Source organism: Ochlerotatus camptorhynchus, unplaced genomic scaffold (assembly GCF_037179485.1).
Source record: "Ochlerotatus camptorhynchus isolate MF236.1 unplaced genomic scaffold, CSIRO-AGI_Acam_v1.1 ptg000438l, whole genome shotgun sequence".
Lineage (NCBI taxonomy): Eukaryota > Metazoa > Arthropoda > Insecta > Diptera > Culicidae > Ochlerotatus > Ochlerotatus camptorhynchus.
The window spans coordinates 798,995-825,733 of NW_027040924.1; the positions used below are offsets into that span (position 1 = coordinate 798,995).

At 40.4% G+C, this 26,739-nt stretch overlaps 1 protein-coding gene across 3 annotated transcripts in view; it reads left to right on the plus strand.

Moving 5' to 3' along the window:
• The first annotated feature begins 5,194 nt into the window (after positions 1–5,194).
• The window catches only part of sens-2 (senseless-2), a 215,731-nt gene continuing 194,186 nt past the window's right edge, over positions 5,195–26,739 (plus strand). For all 3 annotated transcript variants that reach the window (XM_065234731.1, XM_065234732.1, XM_065234734.1), the window contains exon 1: positions 5,195–6,074. In XM_065234731.1, coding sequence (XP_065090803.1) covers positions 5,663–6,074 — 412 coding nt within the window. In that variant the 5' untranslated portion in view covers positions 5,195–5,662. The remainder of the gene's footprint in view (positions 6,075–26,739) is intronic.

A 26,739-nucleotide genomic window follows, 5' to 3' on the forward strand; every position in this document is an offset into this window, starting at 1 on the left:
GATCGGTGATAAATGCGTCCACTGGTTTTGGAGTATTCCACGATCTTCATAGCGCCTCATACAAGCTTCAAAAGCCGTGTTCGGTATACGTTGCTGAATTAGCAGCTATATCGTACACGTTAGAGCGTATTGCCTTACTTCCACCTGACCATTATTTCATTTTTACGGATAGCCTAAGCTCCCTGGAGGCTATGCGTTCAATGAGGCCGATGAAGCACTCAGCGTATTTCCTCCAGGAAATACGATCGTCATTGAGTGCATTATCAAACAGCTCGCATATCATCACTTGGTATGGGTCCCTTCTCATTGCTCTATCCCGGGCAATGAGAAAGCGGACTCGCTGGCCAAGGGGGCGCTATGGAAGGCGATATTTACGAGCGACAAATCGCCTACCGCGAATTTTTCACGATTTCTCGTCAGCAAGTCCTCGCCAACTGGCAACAAAAGTGGAATGATGGTGATCTGGGAAGATGGCTACATTCTATTGTCCCACAAGTGTCGATCAAACCCTGGTTCAAAGGGTTGGATATATGAGTCGTGATTTTATTCGTGTAATGTCCAGGCTCATGTCCAATCACTGTTCGTTAAACGCCCACCACTTCCGTATTACGCTTGCCGACAGCAACTTGTGCACCTGTGGAAACGGTTATCACGACATCGAGCATGCTGTTTGGTCCTGCTCCTTGCATCATGAGGCGAGATCCGTTCTGTGTGATTCCCTTAGGGTCCGAGAAAAACAACCCTTTAAGCCAATTAGAGACGTCTTGGCTTGCCGTGATATCGACTTTATGAAGCTTATTTACGACTTTCTTAAAGCTGTTGATGTATGTGTTTAATGTTTTGTGTTTTAGTCATCCTTTACGGTTAAGTCTTAAATTAGTTCAAAATGCTTTCCCTTGTACTCCCTCCAAATGATAAATAAATGTAATCCCTAAGTTCGAGTAAACCGCGAGTAATCGGCCCCCGTTCTACTAACATTAGTTGTAAGAAAATGATATTCACACACAATCATGTAAAAAATATTCGGCTCCGTAAAGCTAACGCATTTGAGCCTTGACAAATAATGGATTATAAAAAAAAAACTATTTCTCAAATAAATTTCATCAGAAGAGGGATCAAGAGATTGCCATTCTTACTGTTCGGGTGGGATACCTAGGGGGCTACCAGGACTAACACCTCGGCGGGCTTGGCTAAGCAACGGCCTACCAATGAGGGTGGGTCATCCAACGACCTCTTTTGATGGCTAGCTCGATCTGGAGATCAATTCTTAGGAGTGATTTACCGGGCTAATCAGGACTCGGATATAGTGTGATTGAATGAAAAAGCTACTGAGTAAGGGCGTTTGGTTGCACCAGCAGGTATGCCAAGTCACAATGGCGGAAGCCGGAGAGGTGGCTTCTTCGGTGGGAGATTATGTCCCGGCACCTTACCCGAGGTACTGGCGGGGTCCTCTCAGGACCTGCGGGAACGATCGGGGTACGAATCCTGTTGGAAATCGTTCAGGGGACTTCGTGCTTCCAACCCCTGGTCGGTGAACTACGACTGGTATAACGGAACGGTCCGAGGTGGTCCTACCATCCGGGCCGTCGTACGGAACTGGCTCTCCAACGGTCAATCGCCCACGGAAGGCTTGTCGGCGTGATCTGGGCGAACGTACTTAGTACGAAAACTTAACGGGTCCTATCAAAGAAACAAAAGGTGCCACATTAGCCACGTTCAAACCACCTGGCATGGATTGCCGCAGATTTTACTTCACTCCTACCTGATTCGTTCTGCAAAGCTTCATAAAATCAACTACTTCCACTTCTAATCACTTAGTTTTCAACTAACTAATTTGCTTCTAACGGTTCTTATTAGTTTTAACTTTAACTTACACTTTTTAGAGAATACGAACTGATTCGCCTAAAGGTTCACAATCGAATAGGCCTCCTATTTCTCTTCACGATGTCTTGTCCCTATTCTTCAATCATGATAGGCTCTTTTGTTCGTGTTCAGTCCACTGAACTGATTTTACCGCTATTTATTATTCCAGCAGTTGGTAATGTACTGTGGTATTGTGTGGTGTACTAAACCTAGGGGTATTAAATCGGCAATAAATCATTTTGTTCGACCATTTTCCACAGAGATGGCGCTGTTCCGCTGGTAGGAAGTGTTAAAAATCCCCATATAGAAATTGAGAGAAGTGGAAATAATTCGCTCGGTGCATATTCAGGTGAATAAAATGAACGACAACCTAAAGAAATTAATCAGGGACTTTGTCGTTCAGTTTTTTTCCCGCAAATTATTGTTAAACAAGCTACAATTAAATAAAAATGATTTTTCCCCATACAGTTTAACCTGATTTACTACCAGCTCCCAGAGAGCCAAAAAAAAAATCAAATTTGAGAGAGAAAATTTGCTCTCACGAGTTCAATCTCTCAACATGCCATGTATTTTGTTGACACTCGATTTGTGATTTCCCTTTCACAGATAACAAAATAGAGTACCTGACACTACAAAACATGTCTGGTACCTCTATATATGCATTTGCTTTAACATTTGAAGTCCCTTCTTTTTTACATATTCTGCGCAAAAGATACTTTATGCCCCGCCCCATACATAAAATTCGGCAGGAAATTCTGTGAGGGGTGAGCTATTTTGTGTGCAGAATGTGTAAAAAAGGAGGGACTTCGAATAATAATCTAAATGCATATATAGAGGTACCAGACATGTTTTGCACTGCAGTGTCCTCTGTGAACAATTATAGGAAAATAGATGGTGTGTAGTTTCCGATAGATGTCACCGCAAACAACAGCAGTGACATCTGATGGAACATGAATGCAGAAGCTTGACAAAATGATTAATTACTATTCAAATTCAAATGGACATGCAGAATACGATAAACATACAGAAATACATCAACAAATGTTACAAACGGTAACACCATTTGCGTTTAGGCACCATGGGCAGAAGAAAGTTTTTTCCAAATCGACTTCCAAGTAGATTACTATAAGAATCTGAAGGATTGAATAGGAATTTTACATATCGATATCGAAGCAGAATTACCTCGGGTAGGGTTCAAACAAGGATCGAAGAGGAATAAGAGTCAAAGGTAGAACATTTGTAGGTAAAATTTAGCACTTAAAGTGCTGTTTAAATTTGAGGTAGCTTTAGGTAGTAGTGACACGCAAATAAATCCGCACGACAAGAGAGCACTGGGGTATGTTTTGTTTATTTTCCTAGCATTTGACAGTTCGTTGTGGGTCTAATGTGTCTTGAAATATTCAAAATAAGGAATAGAAAAAGGGCCTGTATTTATTTAGTTTGAACTAAAACAGATTTCTAGAAAATGTGATGGGGTGCTGGGCTTGCTTACAGTAACAGGCTTACCCGCACTTCCCCTAGACCTAAAATATGAAGTGTCACAAGGTTCTATATTAGGACCGCTATTGTTCATTGTTTACATAAATGATATTTTTGATTTACCATTACGTGAAAAAAAAATCAGATTGACCGCATTTTTGATTTACCATTACGTGGAGCACTAAAATTATACGCGGATGATGTAGTTCTTGTATATAGTACTGGTAATATTGTTCAACTGTTTGTGGTCATGCAACATGATTAAATCTAATCAATCAATTTTTTTTTTCATAACGGGATAACCTAAATGCCTCTAAAATTAAATACAGGGATCGCTTCAGCAACATAAACTGTGAGTTGAATTTAGGAAATGATCAAATAGAAAGAGTTAATTTGATCACTTCTTTAGGCCTAACAATTCACGAGAACCTCAAATGGAATATTCACACGAAAGAAACTAGCTTTCTTTGAATGCTTATAAGATGTAGATTCATGTTACCACTTAAAAAAAGTATTAAAGTATTTCAGTGTATTGTAAATAAGTTTCAGAAAATAACTGTACTGAATTTATGCTAGGGGTTTTTATGTCTGTAAGAGATATGTAATTTTTATACAATAAATATTTCCTCCACGGATTTTACCCTTCCCTTTACCCTACAGAAATAAATAAATAAAAACAGATTAAGCTGATAGTGGTTCACAAAGAGAAAACTGTTCATAAAAGGTAAATTTACCCTACTTAATTCTTAAGGAAAAACGGTTTCCCTATCAGTCCATCTGTGTTCTGTGTGTTCCGATAACGTTTCTATTAGGAATCACCCCCGAGCGCAAAATTTCGTCCCACATCCTGTGACGAAAAAGAGCCAAAACATAATTCGCTCAACCATATGATCCAAACAGCCATCGATGATGATGATGATGATGACGGTAGTGGTAGCAGAATCAGCAGCAGGAGCAGATCATTTCGGTCATGCCTCTGGCTGTGGCCTATTCATTGACACTGAACTTTGGGGGCAGTATCATCAGTTCACGAACACATGCTCATCATCAGAGCTTACAAAATCCCTTCACATCGGTATCGGAATCAACTGCACACAAACCTATACCTAATCCTTTGATTCCGGAAGCACGATTCTGCTCTCTCATTGTTCAATCACACCCACACACCCAGTTCCATTCTCGGAAACAAAGCGACGAAGAGAGTGAGAGAACAAACCACGTTGCACAGGCTTTCCATTCATGAACTCTTGCATTTGGATGCATTTTAGTCTCTTCCACGGAATAGGCTCCGCCTCTCTCTATCTCTCTCGCATTATACCGGGAAAGAAAATGGGGAAACTGATATCGCTACCGGTGAGAGGCGTGGCCTAAATCAAATCTGTTGCGCTTTGCTGCTGTGAGTGCTACTGCTCTTGAACGGGGTTTCCTTATCAGTGCTAGGGTTAGAGATTTGTCAGTGCTTTCTCCCCGGTGAAGTAGGTATTATGTGCGACGGGAGAGCGAGCGAACCTTTTGGGGGAGATTTGATCCGGTTTGCCGTTCCGAAACACGCAGACATAAATCGGTCGTCTTTGGTGCTGTAGGGCGCTGAGGCTGCTTCTGTCGCGGTCGTCCTCTATGGAACGTTGTTGTTCTGGACGTGGGTTTGCTATGGCGAAGAGGCTTTTATGCAGTACTAGAACGTAATTGTGTGAGTGTGAGCAGCAGCGGTCGCAGGATGTTATGCTATAGGGATGCGCCTATGTTCTCCATCATGCTGGGTTGTGTAGTAGGGTGCGAGCGAGAAGATCAAATCCGGCAGAAGAGAAGCGAGGAAAAACAACATTACTCATTCGAGCCCATCGACGCAATGATTGAATTTATCAAGTGCCATATGGGTAGAGTCGCGCGGTTGGTTGAATGAATTGGAAATGGAAGCAAGCAAACAGTATCACTGCTAACTCCGCTAGAGGCGTACACATTCAAGATAGCAGGAGAGCTTTGTTCAGGGTTTGATTCTGTCGCGACGTTCCAGGCAGTCAAGAAGTGGTGCTTTGAGGCGGCGGTTCGCGATTTTTTTCCAGTCCTATGTGTGTTTGCTCGCTCGGATCGCAGTTTGCGTCGATGGGGACGGAGATTTGTGCAACCGGGAGTAACTTTGTGATTTAATGTGATTTCAGCATTTAACGGGGTCACAGGTGTGTGTGCGCTCGCGTAATTAACGTCGCGGTTCGTTGGGTTATCGTTGGGAAATGAATTAAATCGAAGGGAAATTTTACGAGTTTTTGTTTAGAAACCAAAGATTGGTTGAACCTTGAAAAGGACTTTAGGGATAATCGGGATGATGGAAGTGAGCGAAGTTCCTCAGCAGCAACAGCTACAACAGCAGCAGCAGCAGCATAATCAGTCGCAGCTGCCGTTGGATTTTAGTGTAACAATGGTGAACATCAAGTTGAACAATCTGAATGTGAATTTGAACACAAACAACAATAGCATCAGTATACTGAATAATAATAATAATAATAATAATAGTAATAGTACTAATGGCGCCAGTGGTCAGCACCCAGGCATCGGTGGATCACTGAATGGTGCTAGTGGAATAAATAGTCATCAGGATGCGATGAGTTCCTTGCTGGCGGTGCACCAGCATCATCAAAGTGGTGGTGGGAATGGTAGTGGTAGCAATGGAGGCAGCAGCACAGCTGCTCTTACAAGTGCATTCAAGGTGGTGATGCCACGGGGGAAAGCCGACGGTAAGTTGTTGTTTTTTGTGAGTTTTTTGGATTTTAGTAAATGGGAGCGTAAATTGTGGTCTTTTATTAACCGTGAATTTTTTAACAGAAGAGATTCTGTAATGTGATCGTCGAAAGGTTTTTAAAATAATTTTGAAATTTTTATCTTAGCTAAATTTACGAGCAAAATTTGGATTTATACCTTCTGGAAAAGCATACAGTCTAATGTAAGAACTGATATTACATTTGATGTAAGAAAAGCATGAGTATGTAAAAAATCTACCCTGACATTCGATGTTCATACCATCTGTTTTTCATGTGGACATTACAGCCAGTAGTGCTTACCTTCATAATGTATAAAACCTAATACCACAAGGAACCGACCTTCGGATACTTTGTCCACGAATCCGATTATTTTTTATAATTGATAGCACTGCCTATTCGGCTCTAAACAGCACGTAAATTTTATCATGGTCTATTAGCTGTTATGATCAATTGAGAGCTGTACAGAAAAAAAAACTGAATATTTTTGGTGATGTAAAGATCTCTGCATGTAAATTTATATTTATTATCACTCAAACTAACATCTTCCAAGAAATAATGCTTACAAAGATGGAAGGTTGCATACAATATTTGTAATATTTCATAAAATCTCTGATAAATTTACATGATCTATAATGTAATCTTGTATGACATATGACGCTCCATTGTATTATATTGAATAGAAATTTACACTTCTTTTTTCGAACAGTGTGGTTCACTGATTTTTCATTTATCCACCTCGAATTCTAGGGAGTGCTCATAATTGTGCGTAATGTACACACTTTGAAGTACCTAATCTTACACGATGAGACGTAAACAAATATGTCATGTAAAATTAATTGCTCCGTGACTGAAAAGTTTGAAAGTTCGTTTGATTGAGCTGAATTTCGCATCTACAGGAAGTTAATTGAACTGCCGTGAGGTTCACCTTCCCTGGTGTTCTCTAAATTACAATAAAGTATTGGTATTGTCCTTAAGCAAAAGGAGCTGTCCAAAAAAACTTGAAACATCCCTGAAAATAATCGAACTTCTGTAAAGTTCCTAAAATATAATTATAGTTTTTTAAACATCTATGGAGTTTTTTGTTCTTGCCTTAAACTCTCAAAACTTCATAAAGTTTCTCAGAATTTTCCTGAAATGCATGAACTTTTTAAATTAATCAAACTTTCCCTAAAAGTATAGACATTCCAGAAGCTTTTGGAATTGGCCCTAAGATCTCTGAGCTTCTCTCAAGGTCTCTAGACCTAGCAGCCGACAGCCTGGCAGCGTCTGGACCAGCTGGCCTCCGTTACACCGACGAAGTGCCACTACAGGACATAAAGCGATGAATAGTCAGCAAAATGTGGGAAGCCTGGGAAGCAGAGTGGTGCCAATCCCAATCCCTCTTCATCCGAAGAATCAAAGGAACGACGAGCAAGTGGACGGATATGTCGAAACTACGGGACCAGAAGATGGTTTCTCATCTTAGGACAGGCCATACAAGGATCTCACATAGTTTTGGTGGGACGCAGTTCTACAGAATGTGCTACGTTTGCGGAACCACTGCATCGGTGGAACCCATCCTATGCCTGTGCCCGCAATACCAACAACTACGGGAGCAGTACGCACTTCCCAACAGCATTAGGGACATACTGGGCGACGAACCTTCCACTTTAGCGACAGTTATTTATTTCCTCAAGGACGCTGGGTTATATAACAACATTTAGGTCCTTTTAACTTTCTTTTGGCTGACGGTACATCTCTACCGGACGGGGGATTACCCCTCCTACGGGGGAACTCCGATCTTTTTCGAAACCCTACCTAACTTTGATGTACCAGATTGTTTTTTTTTCTCGTTGCCTGTATTGTTAGTCTTTTTACTGAAATCTGTTTTAATTGCTTCTATTTGCGTACATGTGAATTGTAAGCCAACTCCGTAACTAAATTTGCTGCCAGAACCCCCCTCTGGGGCCTCCCATTTTATAGAGATGTACTAGCCAACGGCTAAAAATCTCTCTAATAAAGTTAAAAAAAAAACCTAGCATCCCTGAGGTTCTTGGAATGTCTTTAAAGTTCCCATAAGGGACCATGCAGTTATTACGTAAGATTTGTCTAGGGATTTTTCTATCCCAGCTTTCCCTTAGTTAGATCTAACATCTAACATTAGCATGTACTGCATTCTTCATGATTACGAAAGTTATTTATGGGATTCCCTGCCTCTCTTTGAAAAAAAAAACGTAAGAAAATTTATTAAAAAAAATCCTATATAATAAGTGCATGGTCCCTAAGGACTGTTTTGAAAATAACTTGTAAACAAAATTTTCCTTCGAAATCCGTAAAGAAAGATTTTTTTATAAATGTGTTTCGATTATGTGTATTGTGTCCTTCATTAAAATTGGTTTTTTTTTTTCATTTTTGATTCAGTATCAGGTTTCGGACAGTGCATTTTCGTGTTTTTTGATGCGTTATAGTATATTTTTGATTATATCAAGGTTTTTGAACTCTTAATATCCTTTTGAGGATAGTCTTAACAGTTTCCATTTAGCATCAGCATTTTGTTTAAATCTTTATCAGGAGATTTTTAGCCACAGGCTAGTTTATCTCCGGAACATCAGCAATCGACATTCAATAGGTTGTAGTTGCGAACACATTTTTTTTTCGCAATAAGCGAAAATCTAACTTTATAATTTTATCCATTGCTGCAAAGCAAGAATTACATACAGAATTTATGTCGAATAAGGCCAAAACAATTTATAAAAGGTTGCGTTTTCTTCACAACCTTTTCCATTGATGCTAAAGGGACTAAGATCATGAAAGAACTTAAAGAAATATTATACGATCTGTACAAAAAGTGTGAAATATCTGTTTTGTCATTACAAGACCAAAATCTAAGATCATAAAAGTACATAAAGGAATAGTTTTTTTTTGTTTTGTTAATTTAACTTCTTAAAAAAGACATGACATAAATAACACTAGTTTACAAATAAAAGTAAAACAAAAATTACTTTAACGTTTGACTTATGATTCTGAATCATAAGTGACGATGAATCCAAAAATGTAGTCAGAAATAATTTCAGCAGGATAGATCTCAAGCAACATTGCAAGTTTTATCGAGGTTTTAAAGCATTCTTCAAGTCTAAAACATGGTCTACAGAACCTTCATAAAACCAGAAATGTAACTTGGGTTTTCTGGATACAGATAAACAATTAAACTTCATTTAAAAAGTTTGTTAACTAACACAAATATCACCGGCTGTAATGAAGCTATATTAATTATTTGAACGATAAATTAAAGATTTGAAAAATTTATTGCAATCAGTTGAACAGCATTTGTCAGTGAGATTAGTGGTCGTGTTATCAAGTAAAGCTTTGTTTATTTTTTAATGTTTTGCACAAATCCAAAAAAGAAAAATTGGATTTCAGCAAAATTTTAACACATCCTAACATCCTAAAATTCTTAGTATTTCCTAAGGAGCTTTTTTAACTGTTATGCACGTGACCTGGGTGCCTAATTCTCATTACAATGACTAAATAGTATATAACCAAACGTTACACCTAAGGATTGACCAGGGAAACGTTCTCGTTATTCTTATGATGATGATCCTTGACATTATTTACCTCTTAATGATTTTTTCCAAGCTTCTGCAAAGTTTCTGAAAGATGTCTTAAGTTCTCTTAACTTTTCTGATGTTTTCTGGACTATCTTTAATTTATCTAGAAGGTTCTCGCTATTTTCTTGAATTGAATGGAGCTGCCTTGAAATTCTAGAAATTTACCTGAAGTTCTCGGAACTTCCTTAAATTTTCCTGATATGCATGGGGCTGCTTTGTAGTTCTCATAACAGCCCCGAAGTTCACGTTAAGTTAAATCTTCGAAGTCAACTGAAGTTTTCACAGTTTCTGTAAAGTTCCTGCAATTCTTAAGAATTTAATGTAACCAGTGCTGACAATTGTCATTGTCATTAACAGACTTTCGCGCGATATTGACAATATTTTTTTTTTACATAGTCACTGACCAACATGATCCTCAAAAAACCTTCGTCAAAATTTTATTTTTTTCGTCAATGACAAAGATTCACCTGGTAAGAAAAAGAGTAATTTCGTGCAATCTGTGTCACATTATTGTCATATAAGCAGTTCAGGACGTAGATGCTTGTTCACTTTAACGGCTCCGAGTAATTGTGTTGCTCAAGTAATTCCGTTACAAATTTAGTTAATAAAAAAATCCACACATATTCAACACTGACAGCATTGTCATTGACAATTTACATGGTTTGCCTTAACGATGACTGTTACATCAAATGAGTGACCAAAGTAGAATTGTCAATATCACCATGTATTGTCGATATTTTGTAGCACTGCATGGAACTGCTAAGAAACTCTTTGATTTTCACGGTGATGGATCATTAGGCTAAATATAACAATATAACGATTGTCATTAGGTTGAATGCCATTAGACTGAATGTCATTAGGCCGAATGCCACTAGGCCGAATTAGTCACTAGGCTGAATGGGTCATTAGGCTGAAATTTAAATTGTTCCCATTCCATCATTTGACATCTGTACTGGTTCGGTTTATGAAAAAGCATATGATAACATGGAAAAAAATTCGAGACTTTCCCTTTAGAAACATTACATCAAGGATGTAAACGACTTACTTGAATGAACATACACATTAAAATATATGAATTTCACAATCAATAATTTAAGCATTATATAATTTGGTTTGAATCCTAATCTTCACATATCTTAAATAAACAATACGGATACAATACAAAATGTTAAAGGTGTCTGTTTTATAAAGTGAACAGTTCTTATTGCTTCAATATACCTCGAAAAAGCCGCTCTTGAAACGTGAAAAGGACACAATTCATTGAGCTTTTTTGAAGTAAGATCTGTGACAAACTGCAACGAAGCTCCCTAAACTGAATCGAGGATCCCTGAAGTTCTTATAAGTTTATTGAACTATTTTTAGATCTTCTACAAAATTCCCAGAACTTATACAAACACTTATATAAAGTTTTACGCAGCTCCTCAAAATGCTACGAAATTCGAAAAACATCTACAAAGTTTGCTGCACTTCTACGTTTCTTGTTGATTTTGCACGAAGCTTCACGAGCAAATTTTCTTTAATTTGTAGGTAATTTCCACATCTGTTCCAAGTTCAGTAGGTTTCAAAAAGTGCCAGAGGTTCCCAATTTATAATGAGCTTCCCTGAAATACTGTTACGATTTTTTATGAAGATCTCTGAAGTTCCTAGAATTCCTACTAAGTTTCTTCAATTTTTACGATGTTCTCTGAACTTCTTAGAAGTCCTTGAAGTTTAACGAAGTTCCCAGACATTGAAGAAAATACCCTTGGCTCATTGCCAATTTGCAGAGCCTGAAGACCATATAATATAATTTCTCAAAACTGTTTCTTCTAGTCCAGAACATATGAAAAGTAGTCAACTTAAAGGACTTTACATCGTTGTTTGTGATCAAATTTTATTAATCGCTGTTAAATTGTAACATCGAACTTGACAAGCTTGACAAAATACCGGCGTGTCAAATAAAAAACCTCCAAAAATCTGAGGAGGCCTAAATAATTCTGGAGGGGGCCTGGCCCCCTTCGCACCCCCATTAGCTACGCAAATGATTTTGAGAAAAGAAAAAAACTAAAATACATAAATACGTGACGGTCTGTGACGACAATGTTGTATGACAGAGACTGTTATATGACATTTTAACTTTATACTGTACTTTGATCGAGGGGGACGACTCTATCTACGATGCAGAAAAGATTGTGTTTTGCTGTGGCTAGCTGCACGCACGCTGAGTAGATAAAACAAAGATTTGTGTCGATTTTGAAGATTTCCTGCAAAAAGATGAAGCACGATGCAAGTAGATGCGAGAAATGAAAGATGATTTTCCAAGATTGATTCGCTAGTGTGAGATTTTTTGGGCATCTAGAATTGAGATTTAGATGTGTCGCCCCCCTCGACTTTGATAGCTTGTTTTGCAAACGTCGAAAGCAAAGGCAGCCGATTATCACAGAAAACGCGTCGACTACGGTGACCGCTTACATCACTGCTTGTGAGTCAGTTCCCAACTAAACTATTGACTTCTGAACGGGTCTTATCCATTTAAACAATTTTGCTGACGACAGTAGATTTCTCTCCGGTCCCGATCCAGAGTTATAAGAGGTTTATTTGTACTCTGGTGTCACCCTAAAAATCAATTCCCGACTAAACTGTTTACTACTGAACGGGTGTCGTTCATTTGAACAACTTTGCAGAAGAAAGGAAACTTCTATCTGGTGTCGATTTTGAGTGATCAGTCTAACGGCGCCGGTGGTGTAGTGGTAAGCGTGATTACCTCTCACTCCAGCAGGCCTGGTTTCAATCCCAGTCGGCGCCGCCGGGATGTTCTGAGGCATAACATCTCTGATCACGCCTCCTTTGGATGGGAAGTAAAGCCGTTGGTCCCCGGTTCATGAGTTGATGGGTCGGTCGATAGGTAGGGTCCAGGTGTGGGAGCTGCCTTCCTGGCACGTCGGTAGCATTGGTGCTCAGCACGGAAAACAAGATCGACGGAAAAAACAAACCAAAGGAAAAAAAAGAGTGATCAGTGAATGCACTTTATTTGCACTATGGTGCCACCCAGAGAATCAATTCATAACTAAACTATCCACTTCCAGAAGTGTATTATCCATATGAACAACGTTGCAGAAGCTTGATTCGATTTATCTGGTATAGTTCAAGAACTATAACTGAATATGTTCGCCGTGATTACTCGTGTTCCAGGTGACTGCTGGAAGGTTAATATTTCCACATCAAACAATGATTTTTTTTTGCGCTTTATGCCTTGTTCAGATTACAGACTTATAACATGTTACAGCGCTATCTTCATGGTGGTTTCTGTGTTGCAATTATTTGACAACCGTTTTAAAAATGTTTTAACTCTGTAATCTGAATGTACTACTATTGGACTAATTGGTCAAAAGGTCAAAGCATAAACATTTAATTTGATTGAAAAGATTCGTTTTTGAAAGAAATTTCTACAACGTTACACAATTTGTCAAACGATATCATGTTTTCAAATTTTAACTTTCTATATCTAGCTATCGTAGCGCAGGCATGGAAAACATCGTTTCATTTTCGATTTATTGCTCACTCACATTCATACGACATCAAAAATAAGCAGCGAATTGTGGGAGCTCTGTAGTTGGTTCCTTTTCACTTCGTTGGTGCAATTGATCGAACTTGTTATATCACTGAACTAAAAACGGCTGACATCTGATTCAAAATCTCTACTGTTCAATTTTTTTTTGCTTCGGTATGGGTTGAAAATTCAGGTTTACATTAGGTGGAGAAAATTATTCGGAATTCTTTCAGTTTCTCGTCTGTAGAACGCTGTCAGTTCTGAGCCTACGAGCAGAGTCACTTGATTTGACAAATTACCTCATTTTCCCATGCTGTTTAATAGACCTTCGAGATTTGGGGAGATCCTACGATCCAATAAATATACTTCAGTTCTCGAATTATCCAAAAGTTTCGGTTTTTAAAGCAAATCTTCAATTTCAGTTACAATGTTCACAAATCCAGTTTGATTACTATACCCAAAAAGAAATCCAATTTCAAATTCTTCAGTCCGCTTCTCTCAAATCTGCCACCAACAACAGCCAAAAGTTCACAGCTCAAGCGACTCCGCATGTTCAATGTTCATTCCAACTTTCATCACCGTAATAATTCATACAAAAAAAAACTTCCAACGGAAGCTTGGTTGGGTCCAAACATGTCGGTCTTTCTGAAACCAACCGAAAAAAATGAATAGCACGAATCACCCAGGCGGAATGGCGAGCAAGCCTTGTTTCAGAAATCCATAAATTTTTCAACTGTAATCCGTCGGATTTTTTTTTTGTATTCGTTTGAGCTCTGATCTCGCGATTCCTCCTTCCCTTTCGTGCATCTGCCACCGCTGCCAAAAGGACGCATTTCGGGTGTTTGTTTTCCCGTTTTTTTTTCAATCCAAACCCGAGTATGTTACAGTTAATTAAAAATGACGAAAAAATAATTACGCAGTGGGCTTTTAGCTCACTTCTCTCAGCATCCGGGGTAGCGGGTCCCGCGTGGCTCCACCACTGTTGTTGGCTTGGCATCCATATCACTTGGTTGCGGCCCTTCCAATCGTGTTGTTGTCGTTATTGTTGTTGTTGTTGTGCATGGTAGCACTGGGCTGTCGTCAACAATAACTCAAGCCAGTCAAGCTCCGAGTGAAAAAAAAAAAACAACCGTGCTTTTCCTATCCTTATGCGGCACATGGATATATTTGATCGTGTCCTGACCGTGTCCCTGACGTGAACACGAACGACTCAACAAAGCAAAGCGAGTAACGTAGTGTAGTTGTTCTCCACCAGCACCAACAACGGCACTGTACGGCAGAGGGGAGAAAAAATATGACACGAAAAAGCTCAGGATTTTTTGCACAATCCCCTCGCCATGGCTGCAGAGTGGCATGCTACGAGAGTTTGGGTCAGTCAAAGTGATTCTCGACATTCATCTGGTGGATTTGTCCTTTTTGCGTCCGGTGCTGCTGGATTGGGGAGATTTTTGCTCTGTATTAATGAGAAGTTGAGACGAATTGATCACGAAGCATCTCGTCAGTTGACTTTTAAGCAAATTGCTATTGAATTTTTCAGCTTGCGGATGTATATTTTGTCAATTTTTAAATTTAATATCTGCAGGTTTATGATTCACGACCTCGAAATTGATCAAAGCCTGAATTTATTAATCTTTGAAGAGATTGAACTCTTGACTATCCCTATGTCGATTGTGGGTTAAGGTGATACGATCCACTTTGTATTTTCCGGGTGACAATTATCTGCTATCGGAAAATATAAAATATTAAAAACTGCTCCCCAACTTAATGCTTAAAATCGAAATTTAGTGTCCGAGATTAGCTCCCTAGAAAACTCGAAGTGGCAGTGCAAGTGCGTATGATTTGTGGACGCTGGATCGTATCACCTTAAAGCATTTTTAGTTCAAACAATTTAATTCTGTACACGATGAGTAACTAAATACCTTGTTGCACCAAATACCGGACGGTTCGATAATTAGTACATTTTTTTTTATTGAATATGAAGTCTACTTTGCTATATAATAACCAGGCAAGGGGTGGTCACTCTACACACGTATTTTGCGCCAACTTTTTCCTCAGTGCACCTCACGCGTGCCGCAGCTGTGCCAGCAGTGCCGAGAGTGTCATCAGACTGAAGTTTTTGTTTGTATAATGGTATGTATGGCAACCCGGTTTATTTGACAGTTCACAGATCCTAATTGTCGTGGTTCGTTGCTCCCAAATTCTATCGGAACCTAATATGCAACGGCCTCGGCCACCGAATCGAAGCTTTAAGCGAGAACATTCTCCGGGGGAGGCATTTCCATTTTCCGATAGGACAATAACTTCTACTGGATTGGAGTATGATGAGGACTTGGATGAACCACAGGCGTGCATCATCAGAGAAAGGTAATGTTTGCCGATGATTTGAAGCTCTTTCGGGTAGTTTCATCGTTAGTTGATTGCTGTGCAATACAAGCTGACATCGACGCGTTACTACACTGGTGCAGGCTAAACGGAATGGATGTAAATGCCCGAAAATGTAATGTAATTTTTTTCTATCAAACAAGGATTGCGACCATTTTCGATAATAAAATGTTGACAACTAGTATCGACAGAGTAAGCACTGTTAAAGATCTGGGTGTGCTACTTGACAGTAAGCTGAGGCAGTGTTGGAAAAGTTCGTGATATTTCACGAAGTTCACCAAGGGAAAAGTTCGCGAGTCATAGTGAGTTTTCGCGAACTTTTCCATCACTGAGCTGAGGTTTACCCAACACATAGCTACAACGACCGCCAAGGCGTACGCAGTGCTTGGATTCATCAAACGAAACACGCAGCAGTTTGAAGACATTCATTGCTTGAAAAGTCTCTACTGCGCGCTGGTACGCAGCATACTTGAATATGGAGTGCTGGTGTGGTTGCCATACCATGTCGTTCAGATTAACCGGATCGAGCGTATTCAAAGGAACTTTCTTCGATTTGCACTTCGTTTACTTCCGTGGTATGATCCGGTTCGATTAACATCCTACGAGCATCGCTGCGCCTTGATACATCTACTGACCTTGCCTAGTAGGAGGATCCTGTTGCAGCGGCTTTTTATATTCGACATCCTGAAGAGCAACGTAGACTGCTCAGTACAGCTGAGCAATATAAATGTAAAAACTCCGGCCAGAACGATCCGGCGTGCAGATTTTCTCCGCCTTCCTGTGCACCGCACTCTTTATGGACAGAACCATCCGTTTGATGTTTGTTGTCGTCGTTTTAATGAAGTATTTGCCCTTTTTGATTTTAATATATCTAAGAAAATGTTTAGAAATAGGATTAGTGAATAGCAATATTTGTCTGTACGATCAGTTCGAAGACTAGTATAATAAAATAAAATAAAAAATTAAAACCGGTCCAGATGCTCTTCAGATGAACGCTTCCGGGAGGAGTTTCTTCCGAAAGCCATCGACTCAGTCAAAGATGCGTCGCCAGCGTTCTAGTGGGAGTTTCAACAGGAATCAGATTTCCCTGGTGGAGGTGGGGTTTAATATGGAGAGAAGTATGACGTCTCTGGCGAAAAGCAGTACTAACCAGAGAGCACTTGTAAAAGGTGGGCTGATGTAGATGGTAGAAAAGCAAATATCGGTGAAGATTCTACCTCCGATTATGGTCCGAGTGATCATCGAAAGCGAATTCATCGATGGCAGCTACGATGAGGAACGAATCAAGGAAGTGAATGTCAGTTGACTGATCAACGAAGTGGTGGAGCGTTACGGAATTGAACATGGTAAATGACCAATGATAAAACTACTACTACCTGGACTTCTTCTCCGCCAAGCCTATAAATATTCTATTTCAAGCGCTGGGCTACCAGGGTCGTGTCTGAGAGCTAAACCTATCCTTCAACCAGCTCATCAATGTCGACTTTCAGGAGCTCACCTTCAAGCCCAACAACTGACCAATCAACATCTTACAATTCCACTTAATCTCCTTCGGCTGTGATTTCAGCTCCGTCACGAATCTTCCCACCTCAAATCGATCTACCAAAGCCATCAACGTTCCATTCACTTCCTCCTTCAGGGTCTCGCTCTCCCCACTAACTAACTCACTAATTACATTCCGAATCGGCATTATGACCAGTAGCAGTCCCTTCATGGTCATCTTTTCAATCAGCTTCCGGAACGATGCCACTGCCCTTTTCAACTTCGATCAAACTGTTCTGAAACACCAAAGCCTTCCACACCAGATCCTTGAACAGTTCAATCATCTTGAGTGGAGGTTTTCCGATCTCGAAGTCTTTCGGTAGCGTCTCCACCACCATCCGGAAGAATTCCAGTATGACCCCCAGATTACAGTTGTACTTGGCAACGGTCATCGCCTTGATACCCTCGCTCATCCTAATGTTTTGAAAATATGTGCGCTGTGAGGAATCCATGGCAGAACATCCCCGGAAATTTACGGTTGAAGTTATGAAATCCAAAATTGGATTGTGTCAACAACAATATTTAACATACTGACACCCCAACTAACAATTTTAGCTGTAGATTAGCTTATACAGCCGAAAATTGGCTTATACAGCTAATTTTTGCCTGTATAAGCTAGTCTGCAGCTAAAATTGTTTGTTGGGACATGCTCAGATATAGTACAGTGTTGCCAGTAACTTTAAATATCATGAAAATTTCTAATCATGGGTGCCAATGAAAGTGCTCAAGTGTGCCGATCTGTATTTTTGGCACACTGTGTGGAGTGACCAACCCCTTGTAACCAGGCATATAATCTTGATTACTTATGGTTGCTCCATGAGTAACCAGTTCCGGTCAAAGTAATAGTCGCAGTGATGAATGTATCCAACTCGGAAAAAACAGCTCCGAAAATCGATTGTTTTATTTTTTTGAACGCCCTTCCATTACTTAGCGCTTATATAAGCTAAAAAGTGCTACTAGCATACAACATGAGATATATTCTGCCTTCATCTGGATTCAATCAGCACCCTTCTTCTTTCTTGATTTGTTTTCCGTCGGTCTTGTTCTCCGTGCTGAGCACCAATGCTACCGACGTGCCAGGAAGGCAGCTCCCACACCTGGACCCTACCTATCGACCCATCAACTCATGAACCGGGGACCAACGGCTTTAGTTCCCTTCCGAAGGAAGGCGTGATCAGAGATGTTATGCCTCAGAACATACCGGTGTCACCGACTGGGATTGAACCCAGACCTGCTGGGATGATAGGTAATCACGCTTACCAATACACCACCGGCGCCGCTAGCGCCCTCAAATGTGGAATTAAAATATTTCAATGCAAGATTAAACATTTGAAAAAGATTCCGCCTTCAAAGTTATTATAAAAAAACTATTCTGTAATTATCAGGCATAACATTTGTCGTGCCTATTTGGTACATATATTGTACACCTGATCAGTGAATTTTCATTTTTCAATTCCCGGTTGTGCAAATTAAAAAAAAATGCCCCGATTTATTCCCGGTTCATATTTATTTCACAATTTTTTCGGTTTATATCTACAGGGTGAGTAGAAATTCCTGACAGTGTTTTTAAACGTTTGTAGTTTCGGATGGGTTAATCACATACAAGTCTGCATTGTTATCTTTTAGAGTATATTCAAATGTCAACAGGGCTTGCAACCAGCGTTGCCAGATATACCGATTTATCGGTATTTATACTGATTTTCAAACTCAATACCAATGTATCGATAAAGCTACTCAGAATACCGATTTTGAAGATTCCATACCGATTTATACCGATTTTGATCGGTATCGAATGATCTTCTGCAAACAGGATCAAAAGGTCAGACTTCAAAGTTGTGCATTGTCCTCAATTCTTGCTTCCACCGGTTTGCCATAACAAGAGATGTGGGGAAATTGTTTCGACAAGCTGTTGGTCATCAGAACGAGCGAACTCTACTGTAACAGTAATTGACGCAAAATGGATTCCGAAGCACTTAAAATCTATTGCCATAAGATACATCTTGTACTCCGTATAACGCGTCCCAGGCTATTTCCACTTGCTGTCCCAATGTCGACGATGCAGCCGACAGCATCGAAACACTATTAAACAGATGGGTTTTTAATCTCCAAAAGAGGAGCGCGTATCATCCCAGTATACTGAAACACATTCTAGGCGGTTTTAAGGGGGAGCAACTGTCACTAGAAGTTGCTCGCTCGCTAATGCGATGTTTACACTTAAGCTATTTAACTAGCGCTAATGAGCTAGCTGATAGCAAAAAAGCTTACTAGCATAATGTAAACAGGGCATCAGCGTCTACCAGCATGAGATTTCAGGAGCTACTGAAATCCGTGCTAGTTGGCGAGTACACCAGCGCGAGTAAATCCGCACAGATGTAAACATCCCATAAAGCATTGATCTTTCGAGCTTCCCAAAGAACGACGATTTTGAGTTTAAAGCTAGATTCATGGTTCCTTTTTATATTTCTTGATTTGATCTACGTCGATCTTGTTTTCCGTACTGAGATCAATGCTACCCACACCTTTATCCTACCTATCGACCCATCAAACTTAAGGATTGGGGACCAACGGTTTTACTTCCCTTCCGAAGGGCGGGATCAGAGATTGTATGCCTCAGAAAATCCCGATGGTGTCGACTGGGATTGAATCCAGGTCCTTTGGAGTGAGAGGCAGTCATGCTTACCACAACACCACCGGTGCCGTCGTTCATTCATAGTTCCTGATCTTCCACAGTTACAAGTAAACGCATTCTTCTCTACACGAGCAGGAACCAATTTTTCAATATCTTAAATTGGTATGGACGTAAGTGGTAAAATATTAAAAAAATAATGCCAAAAAATTTACCACAATACCATTACAAAACTAAATTATGCAAATGCAATACCAAAACAATATCACACATTAAGTTTTTGATTTTTTCAAAGTATTGTGCATGCAATTTTTGGTATTATTCTTTCGTATTTTACCTCTTAAGTCAGGTTGATACACCAAATTTTGGTATCAGGTCAGGCATTTTTAAGTTATTTTTTTCCTGCTCGGGTATGGCAGGATCAATAAAATTAGGGCGATGAAATTCCGAAGGCTCTAAAATCTTGGTGGCTGTCCTTTAAAGAAGGTCCGTGTCTGGTACAACGTGCACTGCTTTGTCGATGTTTTTTTTTCAAAAAGCCACTGCAAAAATGTACCCGTTTGACAGATGTCAGACCCGAGTGACAGTTAGTTAAAGGGCCTTTAGTAGATAAAAGATAAACAAAAAAAAAATAAAAATAAAACTGCTAGGGGAAACTGCTCTAATGTTGGCCTATGAATCTAAGATTGGGCCCATCGCTAATTTGTTCCAGAAACTTCAAGAACGCAAGATAGGTTCCGATAGCTTCACGGCAGTTCCATAGTTTTCAGAAAAATTTTGTGAGCTAAAGTGAAAATAGTGTTGGGACATTATGCCGAATGGATCATTAGGCCGAAAGCCATTTGGCCGAATGGGTCAATTGGCTGAACATGGAATAGTAATAAATTGAACTCAAAATGAACTTTGAAACTATCTTCCTAGTAAACTTCAACACTCTGGGACTGTTGTATTTTTCCAGATCCGGCACATTTTTAAAATTCTGAATTCATTGGACTTTGGCTTGGAAAACTATTTAAGATTTCAATGTTGATAACATGGAAACAAATTCGAGACTTTCCCTTTAAAAACAATTTCTGTTGAGGAATTTGCAGCCTACGGTTTTTCATAACTGATTTCTCCTACTTTCAAACGAGAGCAGTTCTTTCGAGCTTAAATGTTTTTTTTTTTAATTTAAATTTCAAGGTACTTTCTGGATGTTCAAGAATATTTGTAGATGATAGGTGTAACAATTTAGGTTTTATGAGGGTTCTGTAGCCTATGATTTAGACTTGTAGAATGCTATAAAACCACAATAAAACTTGCAATGTTATTTGGGTTTCCAGAAGATGTACAGAGATTTACGTACGCTTACGAGAGATGGAATAAATATAGACTTGGGAATACATTCAGAGAACTTTGTAGAAGTTGGGGAAAATTCGGAAAAAATTAAGGGAGTTTTATAGATGTTCAGGCAACGTTGTATAACTCACATGATATAGAATTATGACAATTGATCTAATTTCATTGACTTATTTTTACATTTGTATTCGAAGAATTTATGGTTACAATCTGTATCAGAGATTTATATTTTTTTAAATACAAAATCTCGATAACATATGGGTATGGGATCTCAATACTATTTTTATTTTAACATTAAGAATGTTAAAAATTGTGCATAGACATACAGTGTATCTCAAAATTGAGCGTACAATTGTCCTTCAATTTAAGAAAAACGGGTCTAAAAGCACAAAGTCTCTAAATTTTTGGCTGCTAAGTAAATAAGTCTTCATACATTTATCGATTATTGGTTAAAAATTGGTCATTTTCGGTTGAGTTTATAAAAAGTTAGAGCTATTTTAGAAAAACCTGAACCTAACTTTTAGAAATTTGGCTCTTTTTTAGTCCTATTAAAGATCATTCGTATGCCACTAATTTTACTAAAATTCGTCTAGCAGGTAAATAGTTGAAAATCGAGCGTTTTACTAAAATAAATCTAACTGCATACCGGCTCTTCCAATAAAGTCCAAAACTATATCGATAAATCAATAAACATCTGTTCAAAAAACAGCCGAGATTTAAAAAAAATATATCTATTCACCATGTTTCAAAAAATTGTCCCCAAGGGTGTATGCTCAATTCTGTGATACACTGTATATCTTGCAGATTTTCCTCAGTCCTATATGTATGGAATTTATTCTGCGTGCACTTTATCAAGTTTCAAAGCCAGCATTTTAGAAAATCTGAGCAACTATTGAAAACATTTTTTTTCCTCTGTTCGGGACCTAACACTACAGCGACTAGTAAATTGATCTATTGTAGTATATCCCGTGTCCTTAGTTTAGTGCATGTCGTGTTACTCCATCACTATTGAGAAATGATGAAGTATTCGATTTGTTTACAGTTGCCACTCTTGCATTTATCGCAAGGATCCGACTCTAATTGAAATGTCCCGCTATTTATACCCTTCGGAGTATTGAAACACCCTCCAAAGACGCGCCCTTTTGTCAGTCAAAATTGGATTCCTTAGCAACAAAAGTAAGGTATGACACCGATAATGACCATGCATCAGAACCCTAGTCTTAACCACTTCAAACTAGGGAACAACGAATAAAAGATTAGGAATCACATATTTATTTATTTATTTATTTATTTATTTGTCTGCATCAACAGGCTGTGTATAGCCCCAATGATGATTTAAGTAACTTATATAGGTAAATCAAAAAATAAAAACTAAGAATAAAATACATAAATAAAACACACAGTCATTCACGGTTAACTGTGCCAGAAAAGAACGATGAGAAGTATCTTCGTAGCAGCTGTCGAGGCATATGGAAATCGAAGATGCCCGAGACTCGATTGAACACTCGTTGCAGCCCACCTATTGCACCGTTCATGCCATAGTTTGTACGCTGAAGTGGCAATCTCAGCATAACGTTGTTACGTAGCGCACGGGGTTGGACGTTAATGTTGACTTGCCCCAAAATTGCACTGCAATCAATTCTACCTTGTAAAGTGTCCGCAATGAACAGGGCCCTAGAGGTGTCTCTTCTAGTTCGTAGAAGCTCCAGATCAATCAGCTGGCAACGACTTTCATAGCTGGGCAGATGAAATGGTTCTCTCCAAGGCAGCTTCCGCAGAGCGAATCGAAGAAAACGGCGTTTAACGGACTCAACTCTCTCAGCACCATTGTTGTAGTTTGTACTCCAGACCACAGAACAATATTCCAGAATGAATCGCACCAAGGAACAGTACAGTGACTTCAAACAGTAGATATCGGAGAAATTCTTTGCTATCCTGAAGATAAATCCCAATGTCCTAGACGCCTTGTCGACAACGTACGAGATGTGCTGCTTGTACGTAAGTTGAGAATCCAGAATAACACCCAGATCTTTCACATGGTTCACACGGTCGATTACAGTGCCGATAAGTTTGTATTCAAATGTGATTGGTTCTTTCTTCCGAGTAAAAGTGATCACTGAACACTTAGTGGGGTTAACCACCATTCGGTTCAAATTACACCAGCTGGCAAAGGCTTCGAACTGACGTTGAAGGAAGTGACAGTCATGAATCGAGCGGATTCGTAGGTAGATTTTAATATCGTCTGCATACGATAGTCGTGGGCCTTCGATGACCAAGTTCACGTCATTGAAGTAGAGTAAGAAAATCAAAGGTCCCAGGTGACTTCCTTGAGGTATTCCTGACGTAGCTAGATAGATATTGAACCGGTTGTCACCAATGGCAACCATCAGTTGCCGATCAGTGAGATATGAACGAAACCATCGCAAGAGGTTGCCGCTGACCCCAAGTCTATGCAACTTGGCAATCGCGATGGCATGGTTTAGCTTATCGAAGGCAGCTGACAAGTCGGTGTATATGACGTCTGTTTGAGTCCTCTCTGCCATGCTCTCCGTAAGATACGATGTCAAACACAGCAGATTTGTGGAAGTAGAACGACCGGAAGTGAAGCCATGTTGATCACCACTTAGATACTGCTTACAATGAGAGAGTAGATGCTCCATGATGACTAACTCGAATAACTTCGAAACTTCACTCAACGACGTTATTCCACGATAATTGTCCACATCCCGTTTGCTGCCCTTTTTGTGGATAGGAAACATATGTGCGAATTTCCAACAAGATGGAAATGTACCACTCGAGATGGACAATCGAAATAGGTGAAGCATGGGCATCAGCAAGCTGGCGATATGGTTTTTCAGGAATACGGATGGAACGCCATCGGGTCCTGGATTGAAGGACGACTTGAGTTGTGATGCGGCAGTGGAAATCATCTCAACGTTGACATCCATCGCACCCAGTGTTTGACCGTACAGTGGAACATTACTAGCTGCTAGGGTAACGTGTTCGTCAGTTAATCTCTCATTCGTGAAAACACTGGCAAACTTCTCAGAAAACAAGCGACAGATCGGCTGAGGAGTGGAAGCAACTGCTCCATTCAACACCATTGAAGAAGGTAGGCCGGATTCCTTGCGCTGCTCATTTACGTAATTCCAGAATGACTTTAGTTTCCTCTGAATCCCTCGTTGATATCGCGAATAGCATCGACGGCTAACTCGCTTGAACTCATAATTGAGCCTAACCGTGGAGATGAAAGGAGCGGTGTCCTGAACGCTAACGAAGCAGAGGTCCAGGCTACGGTTGTTTTCGTTGACTACGTGGTTTATTTGAGATAGTGTTGCTGTACTATAGCAGTCGAGAAGGCTAACTGATCCTGTATGAAATACAGAGTGTACAGGGTCTGGGTAGAGAAAGCCGCTGTAAGATGGTTTCCAGGAAACACCGGGTAGATTGAAGTCACCCAGAACGATTATCTCATCAGTTGGTGTCGCACTCTCCATTATGGTGAAAACGGACCGGCAATGGGTATCGATAAGTTCGTTGTCACGAACCCGGTCAGGTGCAATATACACCGCACATAGGTACAGTGTGCGATCGCTCAGTTCTACGGCCACCCAAACTTGTTCCACACAGTTCCACAAGACGTTTTCAACAGCTCTCGCCTTTAACCCGCAACGAACTGCCACGAGAACACCACCTCCAGTAGATTTCCGACTGTTTTTCGGATTTCTGTCACAGCGGAAAACCTCGTATTCGGATCCGAACACCTGGATGGAAAGCGTTCGAGAATCGAGCCAAGTCTCGACAAAAACGACGACATCGTAGCACCGGTCCGATACAGCTTGGTGGTAGTCAAGAACACCAGAATTCATTCCGCCTACGTTTTGGTAGTAGAAATAACGTCGTGTTTACTACGGTCGGTGGTCGCACGAGGTAAGGCGTTTTCCCTGGAAGTCATGGAAATATCAGGTGGCGAATGGACATGAACAATCTCAAGTGGATACTCGCCGTAGTGAGTAGGTTGGAAGACCCCCTCTCCACATCCAACCACAGGCCCGGAACGACTATGAAGATCGGAGGCGGCAGATGGCAGGACTGGGTCAGAGGGATTGGGGGCTTCCACAATGCTTTCTACAGCGCGTCCCAGGTTCCAATTAACAGGAGTAGAAGCATTTCCTCGATCGGTGACATCCAGAGTGCTGAAATTCAATTCGGCATCAGGCAGCGAATGTTCAGAATAATATTTGTACTTGCCTGACATAGCAAGTTGGAAGACCCCCGATCCACATCTAAGCTCAGGGCCGGGACGACATTGATGTACGCTGGCAGGAATCGGCACGACTGAGTTAGAGGAACCGAAGACTTCCCAAGTGCTTTCTACGGTGCGTCCCGGTTGAAAATACTCATCGTTTGTTCCTATTTGATGCGTCTATTTCTAGATAGAGCTGGAATTAGGGCGTAACAGCTTTTGCAAACAATGACTTCTCTCGATGATTTATAGAAATTCAAGGCTCGTTCCGTCAAATCTACATCACCATCTTTTCGGAGAAGATTTCCCCTACCCATTGTTATTTTGGTTTCCGTGGTCGTGCCTTGAATTCCTTGAAATCATCGAGAGAAGTCATTGTTTACAAAAGCTGTTACGCCCTAATTCCGGCTCTATCTAGATTTGTCCGAAGTGCAGCAGCAACAGGATTCACTTCATCATAGTCCGCACAGCTAATGATAACCTGGGTGCGGGAAAACTCGTCACGCAACGAAAAGCTCGAATCAAAACAGTACTTGCCTGTGCAAGCATGGTGAAAGACTCCCTTTCCACCACCAACCGCAGCACCGAGACGGCTGTGATGAACGGAGGCTTGGGGCGATTGGGAGCTTCCATCAGGCTTTCTACGGTGCGTCTCGGTTGAATTTCTGGAAGTGTAAGCTGTCACTCCATAGGGGCAGCATTCGTCAATTGGGTGATTTTCAAGCTTCGTGAATCTTCGAACTCACGGAACTGGATACTCTCTGGCCAAGAGTCGCAAGAAAGTGCCAGGTCACGCAGTTCTTTCTTGACGCCAATTTTGAACGATACGAAGTTCAGCGTTGTTGGATCTCTACCTTTGGCCACCATTGGTGTTTCACTAGGGTCCAGTGCCAGACAGTCACGAACGAGTGACGCAATATCACACCTTATCCGCATTTTGGTTAACTGTTTTAATCGACTCACTGGGTGGTTTCGTGCCGCTGAGAATCGGTTTATCGTTCGAGTTAATCGAGGTCCGACGACGCTTTGGGGTGTTACGATTAGAGTTGAGACAATCCGAACTAGGCCAAGACAATGTCGATGTCAAAGCGGATGGTAGTTTCGAGTCTACTTTGGCCGCTAGGGCGGCCACTGCCGAATTCAATTTATCAATGTCCGCCTTCATCGAATCGACAGCTGATAGATGAAGACAACTAACTCATTTTTTCCTTGTTTCAAGATCACCCTCGGTAGACTTAGCCGAGTCTTGTCACTATCAACAAGGCATAAAAAGTAACAAGGACTAAGATGTGTTCCTTGGATTACTGAAAAATCCTGTTCCCCTAGTTTGAAGTAGTCAGGACTAGGAATCGGTGGTAGATCTTACATCCCGTAACGTACCACGAAAAGGT